The sequence below is a fragment of the Crassostrea angulata genome, chromosome 4, assembly GCF_025612915.1.
Source record: "Crassostrea angulata isolate pt1a10 chromosome 4, ASM2561291v2, whole genome shotgun sequence".
Classification (NCBI taxonomy): Eukaryota; Metazoa; Mollusca; class Bivalvia; order Ostreida; family Ostreidae; genus Magallana; species Magallana angulata.
The window spans coordinates 30,539,070-30,554,179 of record NC_069114.1 but is presented as its reverse complement, the minus strand read 5'-3'; the positions used below and the strand labels follow the sequence as shown (position 1 = coordinate 30,554,179).

General features: G+C 33.1%; 3 protein-coding genes across 3 annotated transcripts in view; 1 reads left to right on the top strand and 2 right to left on the bottom strand.

Moving 5' to 3' along the window:
- The window catches only part of LOC128179732 (protein mono-ADP-ribosyltransferase PARP14-like), a 60,907-nt gene extending 54,992 nt beyond the window's left edge, over positions 1–5,915 (bottom strand). Inside the window, exons 1-4 of the mRNA XM_052847278.1 lie at positions 5,593–5,915; positions 3,706–3,809; positions 746–1,337; positions 264–539 (exon numbers count right to left, since the gene is read on the bottom strand). Of these exons, the coding sequence (XP_052703238.1) occupies positions 264–539; positions 746–1,337; positions 3,706–3,809; positions 5,593–5,773 (1,153 nt within the window). The 5' untranslated portion in view covers positions 5,774–5,915. The remainder of the gene's footprint in view (positions 1–263; positions 540–745; positions 1,338–3,705; positions 3,810–5,592) is intronic.
- A 90-nt stretch (positions 5,916–6,005) lies between these two features.
- On the top strand, positions 6,006–12,421 carry LOC128179736 (heat shock 70 kDa protein 12A-like). The gene is made up of 5 exons (XM_052847288.1): positions 6,006–6,130; positions 8,675–9,046; positions 9,480–9,710; positions 9,815–9,959; positions 10,174–12,421. The coding sequence occupies exons 2-5, from the start codon at positions 8,723–8,725 to the stop codon at positions 11,211–11,213; spliced, it is 1,740 nt and encodes a 579-aa protein (XP_052703248.1). The 5' UTR covers positions 6,006–6,130; positions 8,675–8,722; the 3' UTR covers positions 11,214–12,421.
- Positions 12,422–13,535: 1,114 nt separating this feature from the next.
- Positions 13,536–15,110, bottom strand: part of LOC128182214 (protein mono-ADP-ribosyltransferase PARP14-like) — a 108,846-nt gene continuing 107,271 nt past the window's right edge. Inside the window, 1 exon segment of the mRNA XM_052850813.1 lies at positions 13,536–14,503. Coding sequence (XP_052706773.1) covers positions 14,217–14,503 — 287 coding nt within the window. The 3' untranslated portion in view covers positions 13,536–14,216.

Sequence of the window (15,110 nt, the reverse complement as noted above, 5' to 3'; positions counted from 1 at the left end):
AAAATAGGGAACTGGAATTTCCTGGTAATATGCACATTCTTCACATTGTGTTCTAATTCTCTACAAAGTTTAGGGAAATTCTGTACAGAGGAGTTGAGCTTACCAAAAAGCAAGACAGATGGGTCAAAGATATATCTCCCACAACAAGTGTCATGGAGTGAAAAAATAATGATAAATAGAAATGTGAACATACCCAGTGTATAGTGTTGTCCATCTACAGTTAAATTTAAACTACATTTTAAAAAATAGAAAAATGTTGGTACCTTTTGCAATTTGACCCATTGGAGCAGAGTCAGAACTCTTGTTTAAATTTTCCACACTGCTACTCTGTCCACCTCCTCTCGCCTCCCTCGGGGATAATTTGCTGGGAGATTTGGAAAAAAGTTGAGGCGTATTAAAGGAGTGTGTTTCATACGGAGGAGGAGCACTAGTCACAGGCTGTGCCATGGACACGCCCGACGGGTAGTTCTGATATAATGTTGGATTCATTTGATGTTTCTGGGCCATCGGATCAAAGTGTTGTCCGTGACCCATGGTCACTGTAAGTTGTTAACATAAAATGACAGAAAAATGAGATACAAAGATCTTTAAATTTTTTTAAAGCCAGATTTACCTGCATCGAGGCAGTAGATTAATTATGTGCCTTACCACTGATATCTAGATCTTGATGTCTTAATTGTCAATTACATTTTTTAAACTTAAAAGTTAAGCAACAGATTTTTTTTGGTATCTTGAATTTCCTTACCTTGCCTTCTTTGTGTCATGGAATCGGCATCATCAGAACCCCTCATAACACTCCCTATACTGCTGCTCTGCACCCCTCCGCCTCCTCCTCCAGCCTCAGGCTTCCTGGCAGGAATTCTGGGAGGAACTTGTGGAGCAAAGTCATGGTTCTCATAGGGAGGGGGAGCACTGCTTACAGGCCCTGGCATTGCAGGCATACTTGGAAAATTTGCATAAACTGTGGGCTCAAAGGAACTTTGGTTGGATGCGTGGTCAGGGGGTCTCGTTTGTGGCCCTGGCATGGACACATTTGGATAATTCATATAAAATGTGGGCTCCAAGGGACTTTTGTAGGATGTTGGGTCAGTGGGTACCACCTGGGGCCCATCACCAAGGGGAATTTTGCTTGGCGTCCCAGTGGGTGGATTATACTGTTGGCCATGCCCAGGAAAATATGGAATGTTTTGACTGTTGTGAGGGTACTGTCCCTGGGAGGTAGGGGGTGGAGAAAAGAGTGTGTTGCCCTGGTTACCTTGGCCTGGGTAGGCTAAATACCCTTGCGGCGGATTTCCTTGAGACAACAGCCCTGCTTGATTATTCTGGTCATCCTGTTCCTGTAAAAAAAACCCAACCATAACCAAATTGTTTCTTATCATATTGTTGTAAAACATTATTCAATTAGTACATGCTTCACACCCCCAAACAATGAATTTTGCCAATACCAAATGACTTGGTACTCATCATTTCTCAAATGGAACTTGGAAAAAGTTTATCAACAGATACTTGGTACTACATTTGGTTGTGTATATTCTGTTTCACCATCTAAATGGCAGAAAGCAGTTTATGCTGATTAAAGTGCATCAAATTAGATTTGATATTAAATTTATTTTTTAGCAAAATTCATTTCCGCAAAATGTAATACATGCCAAATAGGAATAAATATATGTATGTTTACAGTAACATCTTTTTCTTTCAAGAGATCAAGTGAGCACGATCACTATACTCTGTAACTTTATGAGGAAAATAAAGTTTTTATCTCTCCATACAGGAAGTTACATGTAGGGCATGTAACAAGGAAATTATCTCGATCTTTACTTCAGTAAACAAATTGTCAAAAGACTTATAACACTTCCAGGTGCTTTATTTTTATTTCTTATTTTCTAATTTTGATACAATGAAGCAATACCTTATTAATAAGCATGATCCCTAAAGAGACTAAGACACAATTTTCCATCGAAAAAAATACAATTTTTTTTTTTTGCAATTAAGGTTTACTTGCACATTTTGAATGAATAACTATTTCAAGGCCAAGTTATATAGGAGATACCAACTACAGAGGTAAAAATTCATTGTTATTTAAACAAAGCTAGATCGAGTCTAGATCTTATATTGGTTTACAAATGATGTGAACTATGAAATTTGTTACCATTTTTTTCACAAATTACTTGTGGCAAACAAGGTAGACTGATTCGATGTGTTCATAAATAATATGAATAATTTATAAATTACCTTGCATTGCACAAATTTAAGTTGTCATTTTAATGAACTTTTTGTTTTAACTAAATTGCATGCTGATTTTGTAAGCATGACTATTACTTAAACATAGATTAATATAAATTTGTTTGCCCTCAATTCAAATAAAACAAAAAATTTAAAAAATTTGCATCTTGTAATGAGGTAGTTTGTACATCTTTAACATGTATATAGGTTAGATATTTAAATTTTCATTATCACACAGCAATGCAGTCATCACTTTTTATCTTATCGGCCTGACTTAACACGTACTACATGAAAATAACTGTAAGTATTAGCATACTTGTGGACATTGCTCAGGTACAAGTGTGATGCATGCAGATTATTTTATTTATCTGTGTTTAATCACACATTTATTAACATTATTAAAAGTTAAAGTAAATATGAGATGGAGCACTGCTGCCACTACATGTATATATGACTAGGATCCCCTCAATACAGAAAGACACCAGCTGGCATTACAAATATTTCTTAATTCTTATATAAACAATTAAGATTCATCATCGAAAAACCACACCCAATATATATATGATCCTCTTCCATCCAGCCATGGTTGCATCTCGTAGTTCATTTAAATATTGACCAATGTGTGTAAAGCATAGTCTAAGATTGACCTTAGATGTGACCTTTAATAATCTTACCACAGTTTACATAAAACATGTTCTTTATTTCTGATGCAATAACAGTGCACTGCATACAGAATTATAAAACAGGTAGGTTATAATTCGAGATAGCGGATGAAGCGCAAGTATCTATGATACTTTATTAGCTCAAGCTGCCAAAGGTAGCCTCTAGAGAGCGATGTGGACTCTGGACCATTGCTTGAAATTATTCCCTTTACTATAAAATATAATTATTAACAGGCAACTGTGCTCCTTATATATCTCTGTTTTAAATATAAATTTATAAAAAAAATTATATTGAGAAGTTCTTTTCTGCAATTTTATGAGTAATTCAAAAACTTGTACCAATTACTCCTTCATGCACACTACAAATATCTGATGAAGTATGCAAATGTATGGAGGCTGGGCTTAGATATCAAATGAAGTATGCAAGTGTATGGAATGGGCCTTAGATATCTAATGTAGTATACAAGTGTATGGAGACAGGTCTTAGATATCTTAAATTATGAATTATGCAATTGTTTGAAGACTTAATCGCATTAGATATCTCATGAAGTATAACATTAATGTGTATGAAGACTGGTTTTGAATATCTAATGAAGTATGCAAGTATATGAAGATTGGCTTTAGATATCTGATGAGATATACCAGGTATATATAAATTAAAGCTTTGCTTAAAGATGTTTTACTTTTGTAAAACTTCTATCATGACTAATTTAAATGTATAGTCTAAGAGTATAGACTAAGAAATGTATTTTTAAATTCGATAAATTATTTACTTTGCCACACAATATAGCTACTGAATCTAGCAATCTAATCCTCTTACCTGAAGCCAGCTGTCAGGGATGTCAGAAACAGTGCTTTGTGTTACTTGTAAAGGAACATTTCCTGGACCAATGACATTTCCAGGATATAAAAAAAAGCCGATCTCTGAAATTGTTTTAACCAAAAAGAAAGAAAAAAGGCAATGTTAGTTTTAGAACTGAATTAACATTTTGCTCTATATAAAATTGCTCTGCAAATAAACAATAGGCCCCTGGGCCTCACTTCCCACGTTAGTCAATTATTTATAATAAGAGTTATATATACATGTATAACCATCTTGATGTACCATATGGTCATAAAGAAATTTAAAATTCTACATACCCCGGTAGTTCTAACTCTTACCAATTGCTGGCTGAACACAAAAAGTATTGTAAGGTATAAAAAATTCAATTTGTGCCATTTACCTGTTAAATTTTAACCTATTTTAACTCCACAATGGCCATATATTGAGCTATGACCACTTCCGCATACTATAAACAACACGATAATGTTAATTGCAATCTGAATCAAATCATCTGATAAATAAAGGTCTTATCACAGATAAATTTCTGTATATTTTTTTCTCAGGTTCGAAAATTTTTCAATTGGGCCTAATCAGTCTAGACGGGACTCCCAAAACGGAGTTAACTCCCAAAACGGAGTCTTTGGCTCCATCATGCATTGCGGTAAAATGGCGTTTCTAATGTAAACAACGTGCGAGTTATGCCCCTTAGTTCTAAATAAATCTCTAAAATTGGCCAAAAACACGACAAAAATTAATTCTAAACTTTCAAAAACATTTTTGAACATTTATGTGTCATATTAATGTCATATGTTCATAACCGTTTACTTGTATAACGTAAGATTAATTTTTAAAATGAAAAATTCACCCATAACTTCGATCACACACATCTAAAACTGTTTTGGAATAAATGGAACGCTTGGATACGTTTATTTATCATTGTTTGTTAAAAGTATAGTCTCATTTTAATCTTTTTCATGCTAAATAATTCAATTATCTTGAATAATTATGTATTTAACATGGTTTTCTAACATCGCAAATGCCGCGAGCGATTATAATTGTTTTGATGATAATTATCAGTTCAATTTAAAGAGTTATTGTATCTAGAGTGACAATTTGTTTCATTTTCTGGGCTTTTAAACAACCAATCCTATTTTTTAATTACCAAAAAGACGTTTTTAATCATCGCTAGAGCAACCAGTTTTTGTTAGTAATCGAAGCTTTATTCGTTTATGCACTTATCAATTTGTATGTTTGGTGATTTTAAATTGTAACACAATACGAAAGAAGTAAAATTTAATGCAATTTACCTTTTATTAACGATTAAATTCCATGAAAAACACAAAAATATCACTTTTTAAGTATCATCCAACCGTCCAACTTCGAAGAGAAATAACTTTCTTAAGTGCAAATAAACCCCTATTTCGTGCAAATACGATCGATAGTAAATTATATCCTGGGTCTTTTAAAACATGTTAGAAGTCTGCCAACACATGCAGCACTTTGCAAGACGATTTCTTGTTGACCCCATGTTTTCATCGAAAAATCGCCATATTTTGTACCAGTGCGCATGCGTAGACTCCCAAAACGGAGTCCAAAATGCTTGCAGAAATTCACTTCCGTTGACTCCGTTTTGGGAGTCCGTCTAGACTGCTAATGAAGATCGAACCACCATATAGAAATAATGTATAGTATTTAAACAGCAGCATGATCTCTGAAAAGAGTATGCCTTCACTTAATGATGCTTTGTGCCAAGTTACAATGAATTGGGTAATGAAGGATTGTCATGTTCTTGCCCAGGTGAGCTAAATCATAATAATGCGAGTTTCATATAGATCAAGAAATGTATATTGTAAAAGGAATACCATAAGGTGTAATTAAACTTACGTTGTGGATTATGAAACAAAATCAGCCACGTCGTTCCGTCTTTTTGCTGAATGCGACTACATTGCCCCTGGAAAATACTGTTGACAACTTGCTGGTTCGTGTTAGGTGGAAAGCCTCTCACTATTAAACACCGCCTGCTAAACTCCTCGCGGAGGTTGTTTAATATGAACCCCGCACTCATCGCCAAGACTGACACAGAAACTGTGCATCTAGGCCCATAGGGTAGACAGTACTTGTAACGATTCTTGAATTCGATTCAGCAGACCAGGCTATAAGTCGTATGATGATACGGAAATACCCATTTTTTGATAGTGGCTACTTTCGCTTTTGTTTCTACGAATTTCTATTTTTGATATGCGACCCAGTTACCTTGAAAGAATATTTCATATATTAAAATGACTACATGTATAGATTAAACCGTGAAGCAATGTTGACACATTTAAAAGGCAGAGCAATTTCATTGTATTAGGAAGTAATATCCCGAAACCTTTATATAGTTAGAATATATATACAGGCCTATTCTGTTTATCAAGTTCAGGTACGTTAAATAGAATTAGTAGCCAAACAAATCTATTTTTTGACTTCAAAAATCTTTAAATTTGCCTGTTAATTAGAAATTTCTTATAATTTATTTTTCATAAGTAGAATATACCGTGGTATAATGATCAGTAAAAAAAAATAGCTGTCTGTATTCATGTTCATCTATAAATTGTTGTTCATTTGTTCATCTATTGTTGTTCATTTGTTCTATATTCATAGCTCTAGATCTGTGCATGATCAATAATATTATCAAATCAGATTAATATATTTGAACAAGAATAGAAAGCAAATATAGATATATGTACTTTCGGTTTCGATTTTAGCTCACCTGAACCGATGACTCGCGTGAGCTTCCTTATTAGTCCCCTACCGGTTTCACCGGAGGGGACTATAGCTTTCCACTGCGTCCGTCTGTCCGTCTGTCCGTCTGTCTGTCCCACTTCAGTTTCCACACTTTTTTTCTTTATGCATTTGATGAATAATATGAAACTTGCTGAACAGCTTCAAAATGTCAAACTACAGATCAAGTTTACACTTTTGTAGCGTCTGATTGACATATTTTCGAGAAAATTAATTTTTCATATTCCAATTTTTTAATGTTCGGGTTCGTTATCGGGTTCGGTGTGTATTGAATAAACGAGGCTAGTATGTAGTCAGTAATGATATAGTGCGTTACTTGTACCATTCCTTTTATCATTTCTAACAAAGTGAAACAAATAAATTCTGTAAAATAGTAACAAGCATTGTGTTGTAAATTTAATCGGCAGGTTTTTTTTGTATTATTACAATCGGGTTCGTTTTCGGGTTGGGCTGTTTAACTGTTTGGTTTGATTCGGAGTACAGAAGACGGTAAGAAATGATATTGTGCATTACAGTGCATTGTTTTCACAAATTTTTACCAGCGAATACAGAATAGACTTGGCAAAATTACAGGAGATGAAATAAAAAGTATTATTTTACCTATTTTGTATTTAATTTCTATAGCAACTATATAGTTTTAATTTCCTCTGTTCTTTTATCTCGGATTAAAGCATGACATCTCGTTTACAATAGCTCTGAAATAGGGTAATAGTCATAGGCGTCGGAACCGGGGGGGCTAGGGGGGGGCTTAGCCCCCCCACTTTTTCTGCAAAGTTATACCTAACCATTAGAAACATAGCATGATAGAGGGTTCAGCCCCCCCACTTTTTCTCGCCGGAAAGACTATTGTTCCTAAATTTATCTTGAAAGATTGAGAGGTTAGATTCAGAAGGATACTAGCCCCCCCCCCCCCCCCCCCCCGGATTAGGAATTTCATGATTTTGAGAAAAAAAATTTGGGTAAGTTAATTTTTTTTTTGGAAGTATAGGTATACTCCCCCCCCCACGGATTAGGATTTCCATGATTTTGGGAATTACTTTTTTCTGAATATTTCTGAGGATTAGTCTAGCCCCCCCACTTTCAATTTGCTTCCGACGCTTCCGACGCCTATGATAGTTGTGTGCTTGGAAGCTTTCATAGAATAATACAAACCGGTAGGGGACGTGTATTGCTTATGCAATACTCTCAGAATGCTTGTTTTCATATACACTGGTCGGATGTTTCATGAATACCTTACTTTAATATTACCGGTATTCTTCGGATTCTATGTTATTTGCAATAACGCAGAATATTCTTAAACTTTTTATATTAGCAACATCGCAAACTAGTATTCAACTTTACACGCTAGAGGGACGTTTCAAAAGAGAATTTTTATACTAATAAACGGATAACCCTTGAACTCATTTAATTAAGAAAGGTAAAAATTGTTAAAGTTGCAACGGCTTTTGTACGTATGACTCGCAGATCAGTATCTGACGTTTTTTAAATACTGCTTTTGCTAAACTGTTAGACATCAAAATTGTATTTTTTTTAATCTATGATGTTATATTAATTATATGCATTTATTGCATGCATGGTGGCGAGGGCCGTTTGAAGATTTACTCCCCCAAGAAAAATCATATTTCCCAAGGACATCACCCGAAGGAACTTTGGTTTTTCTGGGTTTTATTTTTTTTTTTATTAAAATGTGGGTTTTTGTTAATTTTTCTATGTTATATCTCTCTTTTCTTCACAGATTCGAATCAAAGAAAGCTGAATTGTTTTTTGATGTAAAAAAAAAATTAATATATTGAATATTTCAAACTTAATCATATTGTCGGCTTTTTCATATTGTTAGAATGATAATCCCAAGGGTTCCGAAGTGGAATATGATTTCTATTCCCCGGGAAAACACGACATTTTAGTAGCCCAGTCACGTGACTTTTTAGATCAATCAGATGAAGCTTTATATAAAATTACCATATTGAGGTATTAAAAATGTTTAAATTTATTTTTAAGGAGAGTAGGTCACAAAACGGATGTGTCCAATGCCTCCCCAAGCTCTTAAAATCTCTTGCATCTAGGTCTTATTAATACATGTCTATCGTTGTTCACGTACATATATAATATATTAATCAAGAAAGCTATTTTTTGATCGATCTGTGAAATGTATTTAGTGAATGCCTCCTCTGTCTTTTTGTAGATATCTCAATAGGGAAGAAGACTACCATTTTATCATACGTTTGCGACGATGTCAACTAGTATAAGAAAACCGACTGTTGTGGTGGCTATAGATTTTGGTACAACGTACTCCGGTTATGCCTTTTCTCTAAGCTCCGAATTTTTAAGCAACAAAAATGACCATTTGAATAAGATAGTAATAGATAACTGGAACTCTGGGGACCTTCTGTCCGAGAAAACACCAACAACACTCTTACTCGATAAATCTAAGAACTTGGTGAGTTTTGGCTATGAGGCAGAAAATGACTACGGTCGAATGACAGAAGAAGAAAGAAATGAACATTATTATTTTCGCCGGTTCAAGATGATGTTGTACGACAAGGATGGAAAATTGGTAAATTCCATATAAATGCATGTGCACATAACATGACAAAAGTATAATTTATCCTGTATCACCAATCATTTGTTTAACAAATATCAAGCTCCCACAAAACCTTAAGAAATCCCTCAGTAGGTACCATCGTCGAAAACTGCCAGTGTTTACACAATTAATGACCGTGTATGAACTCGAAGCATGACCCATATTGTAGGTTTCATAAACATTCAGTAATTTTTAATTCCTAGAGAAAACTAGGAAGCGCACAGTCTTAATAGGACATAGAGCACACAATCTTAATAGGACATAAATTATTCATGAATCCTAAAAAAATCATTAAGTTGGATCATGGTCAGTAAGAAAGTTTCTATGATAGTGTAAGTTTACAAAGTATCTTTGTTCTTAAGTGGATATACCGTTTGTTCGATGACATTGCCTGATATAATTTCAGAAGCTGACGAGAGATACCGTTTTAAAAGACATAAAAGATAAGGAAATGCCAGCCATCGATGTCTTCGCTCGTTCCATTGAATATTTAAAGGATAAATTCGTAAAGACATTTAAAGATAGAAATCTGCAAGTTACTTTTTTGCCTTTGGAAAAATATGTGACTTGGGTGTTGACAGTGCCAGCCATCTGGGACGAGCCTGCAAAACAGTTCATGCAAGAAGCCGCTGAACGAGTAATGTGTTAATAAAAATTATATAGATTAAAGTTTCTGTAATCATATCAATTATTTTCGAAAATATACGGTATTTTTACATATATTTTTTAAATGAATCATAGGCAGGCATTTCAAAGGAGTCTCTCCTCATCTGCTTAGAACCAGAGGCTGCTGCCATTTACTGTAAATGGATTCAGATCGAAAGGGACGATGATGCATTAAATGTCATGAAGCCAGGCCGCAGGTTTCTTGTGCTAGACGCTGGAGGTATTGAAATCATGCAACTTGCTTTGTAAAAGTAAAAAAAAAAATATATATATATATTTATTTTTGTTATGTTTCAGAATAAAAGTATTATAGAATTATGTAATTAGTATGTTTTCTAGATGTTTCGTTTGTATAGATGCATGCATGTTTATCAATTTTAATACATGTATTGAGAGACGAATGATTTAAAAAAAATACTTATTTTGCATGAAAGGTGGCACAATCGACATGGCAATGCAAGAAGTGAGAGAAGATGGGAAGCTACAGGAGATAAACAGGGCAGAAGGAGGAGATTGGGGAGGAATCTTTGTTGACGACGAGTTTAAACAAATGCTGGAAGGTATTGTGTCCAAACCCATTATTGAAGCATTCCGTATGAAATTTACTGGAGATTACATCGAATTGTTTCGGTACTTTGAGAAAAAGAAAAGAGAAAAGCAGACAGGAAAAGTCGTTCGTATCCTAATCCCACCGACTCTTTTGGACATAGCAGATGATATCACCAAGCGGACGGAAGATCAAGGATTGAAAGATGAAGTAGAATTGAAAAAAGATAAACTTCAAATAAAACTTGACAAATTTAAGGAGTTTTTCAACAAAGTGGTTGATAAAATAGTAGTCAAGGTTGAAGAAATGTTAGTTTCCGAAACAGCGAAAGGTACCAACGTCATCATCATGGTAGGAGGTTTTTCAGAAAGTAATTTTCTTCAAGAGAGGATTAAAAACTCATTCCCGAAACACACAGTGGTGATTCCCCAAGGATGCGGGTTAGCTGTACTAAAAGGCGCTGTTCTGTATGGCCATGACCCAGATATAATTGCTGCCAGGGTGGTAAAATATACCTATGGCGTGGGCACCAACACACGCTTTATCAAGGACAAACACCCTGAATCAAAGAAGAAGCTCATTAATGGGATAGAATACTGTACAGACAAGTTTGACATCCACGTTAACAAAGGCACACTTGTTCATTCCAACGAAGAGACGCTGGAATCATACTCCCCACTTTATGAAGACCAAACCTCCGTAAAATTTGGAGTGTTTGTGAGTGATACGGAATATCCTCAATATACAGACGACGAGGGGTGTAGAGAAATAGGATCCCTCACTGTCCCAATGCCAAACACAGCAGGGGGCACAAGAAGAAAAGTCAAAGCGAAATTCAAGTTTGGAGCAACGAAGATTACTGTGGAAGGCATCGATGAAAGCTCGGGAAAATCAGTAGATGTGAAATTTGACTTTCTGGAGGATTAATCATGAAAAGTTCTCCAAGTTATGTAAAAGAAGTCATTTTTAACAACTGTCTTTTACTTGATAAAAATGCATAATTATATTTATGCATACATGTATTTATACTCTAGATTTACGTATTTTTTTATCGAAATACAATGTAAACAATAAAATGAAGTGTAATTATATATTAAGTAGTTTCTTTCCCATTATTGTCACCTAGCTAACAGCATAGCGCAGTGGGTCAGAGGGTTTACTATGAAACTGTAAGTCATGACTTCAAATCCCGCTCTGCATTTTACAATTTTTACCTCTCCAAATACTTTTAAAAGCTATTTTTTGGTTAAGTACATGTATTGTAAAATTTGAAAATTCTAAAACGGTAAAAGTATTTCATTTATAATATACTTTAATCCACCACATTAATATCAATATTATCAATTTTGTTCAGTCGATTTCTTGAGTAACAGAAATGCATTAATCAGCGTTTTATTTAGAGCACTGTGTACATTTTTATGCAAACCAAACTAGGATAGATTGTGTGACGTCAAAGTAATTAATTTTTTTTTTTTAATGCATCGTGTCAGCCTCCAGTAAATGCAATTTCTCTAACTTCAAACGTGCATTAATAGTTTATTACCAAAACAACATAACCACTGTGGTAATTTAAACCACTTTATTAATATAGATAAAATATGTTTTTGACTTTCCTTCCCCTTTAACGATAATTATTTTTTGTATATGAATCATCTAACTATAAGGATGTGCATTATGTTACATAAGTATGTCTTTCTCGTGTGTTTTTGTTATTTATTCTACATTTTAATACATTTTTATCTTTTAACGGTATCCGTTATCTTTTCGCAATCATATTTAATTCGAATCCAAAATCAAACGAGAAATAGTGTATTACCTGACGCCAGGAATTTGCATCATGATTTCAACCAGAACAAAAATTATTTCGGCGCTTTTCACTATAGTTGCGAGTTAAGTGCACTGTAATTGCTTCGATGCAATATTATAATTTATATAGTTTCGTTTGATATATATATAGTTTAGGCTGACACTACGTTGTTCATATGTCTGTAATTTTGAATTGGATTTTGCATCATGTGCAATTGCTCAACCTTGTTCATTTCAAATCCATTTTAGACACACCTTTTTTTTTTTTTTTTTAAAGAAAAACAAATGTTTTGCGGGTGATTTTTTAGACGTGCACCAACTTGTTTCTAAGACCCTCATTCGTTTGCTTATAACTAATCTGAAATTAAAAAATTCTAAACCTTTTGCGTTCGGTTTCATTCAGTTGGTTCTTATAATATACATATATGTACCAAATAAAGTAAAATTACACAAGGTGCTTGAAAACTCTTATTAATCATCTTCAACAAAAGTCAATGAATTGTGTTATAAGAACGTGTATATATATATATATATATATATATATATATATATATATATATATATATATATATATATATCGCCTATTTTGACACGTCTCTATAACTTTATAATGGCTTTTGCAACTAGATATTAGTAATATATATATATATTTATAAATATATATATATATATATATATATGTATATATATATATATATATATATATATATATGTATATATATGTATATATGTATATATATATATATATATATATATATATATATATTTTGACACGTCTCTATAACTTTATTATGGCTTTTGCAACTATATATTAGTAAATCTTTATTTTGAAAAAGCTTGTTTTGTCATCTGTAAGAATCATTAGATCGAGATAAAGGTTTTTAGACCTTTTGTCCAGATAATAATACTTAATAGCAAAAATCTTTGATAACGAAAATCCTAACATCTGGATTTATATGGATTTCAAAAACACATTTTTACGACTTAGATGCATAATATAAATGTTTTGAATTTTGTATTTACGCGACAAATTAAACCTACAAAATGATAAGTTTCAAGAACGAGAAAATAATTAGTTTAAAGGAGAAACAATTTCCCTGTGAAAAGGATTATGTTTTCACTTTTCTCCTCTTGTTTCGTATCAACACCTGCAAAATGTCTTTGAAATCAACTTCAATTTGGATTGCTGTTTATAAAATATTGACACGTGAGGAATAGATGTGCATGTATATCTGCGAATAGTTGATTGCTTTAAGATCGATGAACATGAAACGTAAAAATGAAACGTAAAAGTCTCTTTATTCCACACGAATAACACCAGGCAGTTAAATCGCTTTATACTGTCATCTCAGCGAAAGACTCGTTAGTCCCTCATCTCAACTCATTATATAATTCATTATAATTTATCATGATTTATTTATGTGGACTTAATATCATATCGGTAAACATACAAAAACATTAAATTTTTTATTAGTTGATTAAAGGTTTTGCTCTATTGAAACAACTGAAAAAAAATAAAAATTATAACTACAAACATACAATAACATCTCCTTTTAAATATTTTGTAAGGTAAATAATGGTTTTACTCTTTTGAAAAAACTATTAAAAATGTTAAAATCATACCTATATAAACATCCTAAAACCAATCTTATTTACATATTTTATTAGTTGAATAATGATTTTACTCTATACACACAACTGAATTTAAAAAAAAAAAATTCATAACTACAAACATATATACAAAACCGTATTTACATATTATATTTGTTGATTAATGGTCTCACTCTATTTAAACAAATGAAAAAATCTTGATGTCTGTCAAATTAAGGGTTATGTGTTCTCCCATGATTTTTTAATTTTAGAGTATATTATTAACTGCAGAAACTATTGTAATATTTCACTACCATAGCTTGTTTTTTTTCTCCAAAATATCAAACTAATTCCTGAATATCACAATATGATTCTTTGGTGTTCACTGTACGCTTTTAGTTGTGGTTGCACTAGAGAATTAACACAGCATAAAAAAACCCAACAAGATCTACTATATTTCGGTTTCCGTATCTTAAAAAATTCTATACATGTTCAAACACTCTTTATAGAATTTTGATTTAAATGTCCACGTCTCTATTTGAATGTGATAAGATAGGCTGGATAGCACTGTGTGTCATTAAATATGGTGAAATACAGTGGGTTACTGATATCGTTTACAACAGAATCGTACAGAATGTGAGACTGTTGTCCTGGTTTTGCAGGTGGTAACCTCATTCCACTTTGTCCAAACGTGTATTCTCCGGTGAGGACTTTACAGAGGTACATTCTATTGTGTCCTTGGCTATCTGGTTTGGGGTAGGTGTCGCTAACAAAGCATCCAGCATCCACAGCAAAATCTACCCCTTCTCCATTTTCCGTGGCTGTGAATTTAAAAATATCATATTATGAATAAAACCATTACCAATGTTGAACCTAAGAAACAGGGTCATAAATTTAATATGAGAGAATAATTAGCTATGCTTTTAAATCATTTTATCCTTCAATATCAGAAAAAACAACTTATATGCAAAATGTGCTTTGCTAAAATTCTGAATTTCAAGACCACTTGGTGTGGTGTTAGGAGCATGTGATGCGACCCGAACCACTTACAACCTTAAGTGATAGATTCTCATTGAGGTTGATTTACATATATCTGTGTTTAAATATATTGATATACTAGTACAAAGTAGTTAAACAAATAATCTAAATGGCAATTAAGGCATTTGGGCATCGCTTAGTGTAAAAAGAAAAAAAACCAACCATGTATTATTTGATGAAAACTTTTCTTAAAACCCTGCATCAATTTATATTAAACTTTGTTGTTAAAGACAAAAGATGTGTATGTTTACAGAAAGTTTTGATGTAATGATTTTTCTGCGCGCTTTGCCTCTTTATAAGGTCATTAACATATTTCGTGAATATGATACATACTTATTCTTTCATTAAGTGTAGCATTGTCAAGCTCTGTGGGAGAGTAGAGTATTTGAT

Excerpts from the sequence above, each read along its gene's own strand:
- LOC128179736 (XM_052847288.1), top strand. The coding sequence starts at position 8,723 with ATGTCAACTAGTATAAGAAAACCGACTGTTGTGGTGGCTATAGATTTT. Across the intron at positions 9,047-9,479 it reads ACGACAAGGATGGAAAATTG|AAGCTGACGAGAGATACCGT; the intron begins GTAAATTCCATA and ends ATATAATTTCAG. Across the intron at positions 9,960-10,173 it reads TCTTGTGCTAGACGCTGGAG|GTGGCACAATCGACATGGCA; the intron begins GTATTGAAATCA and ends TTTGCATGAAAG.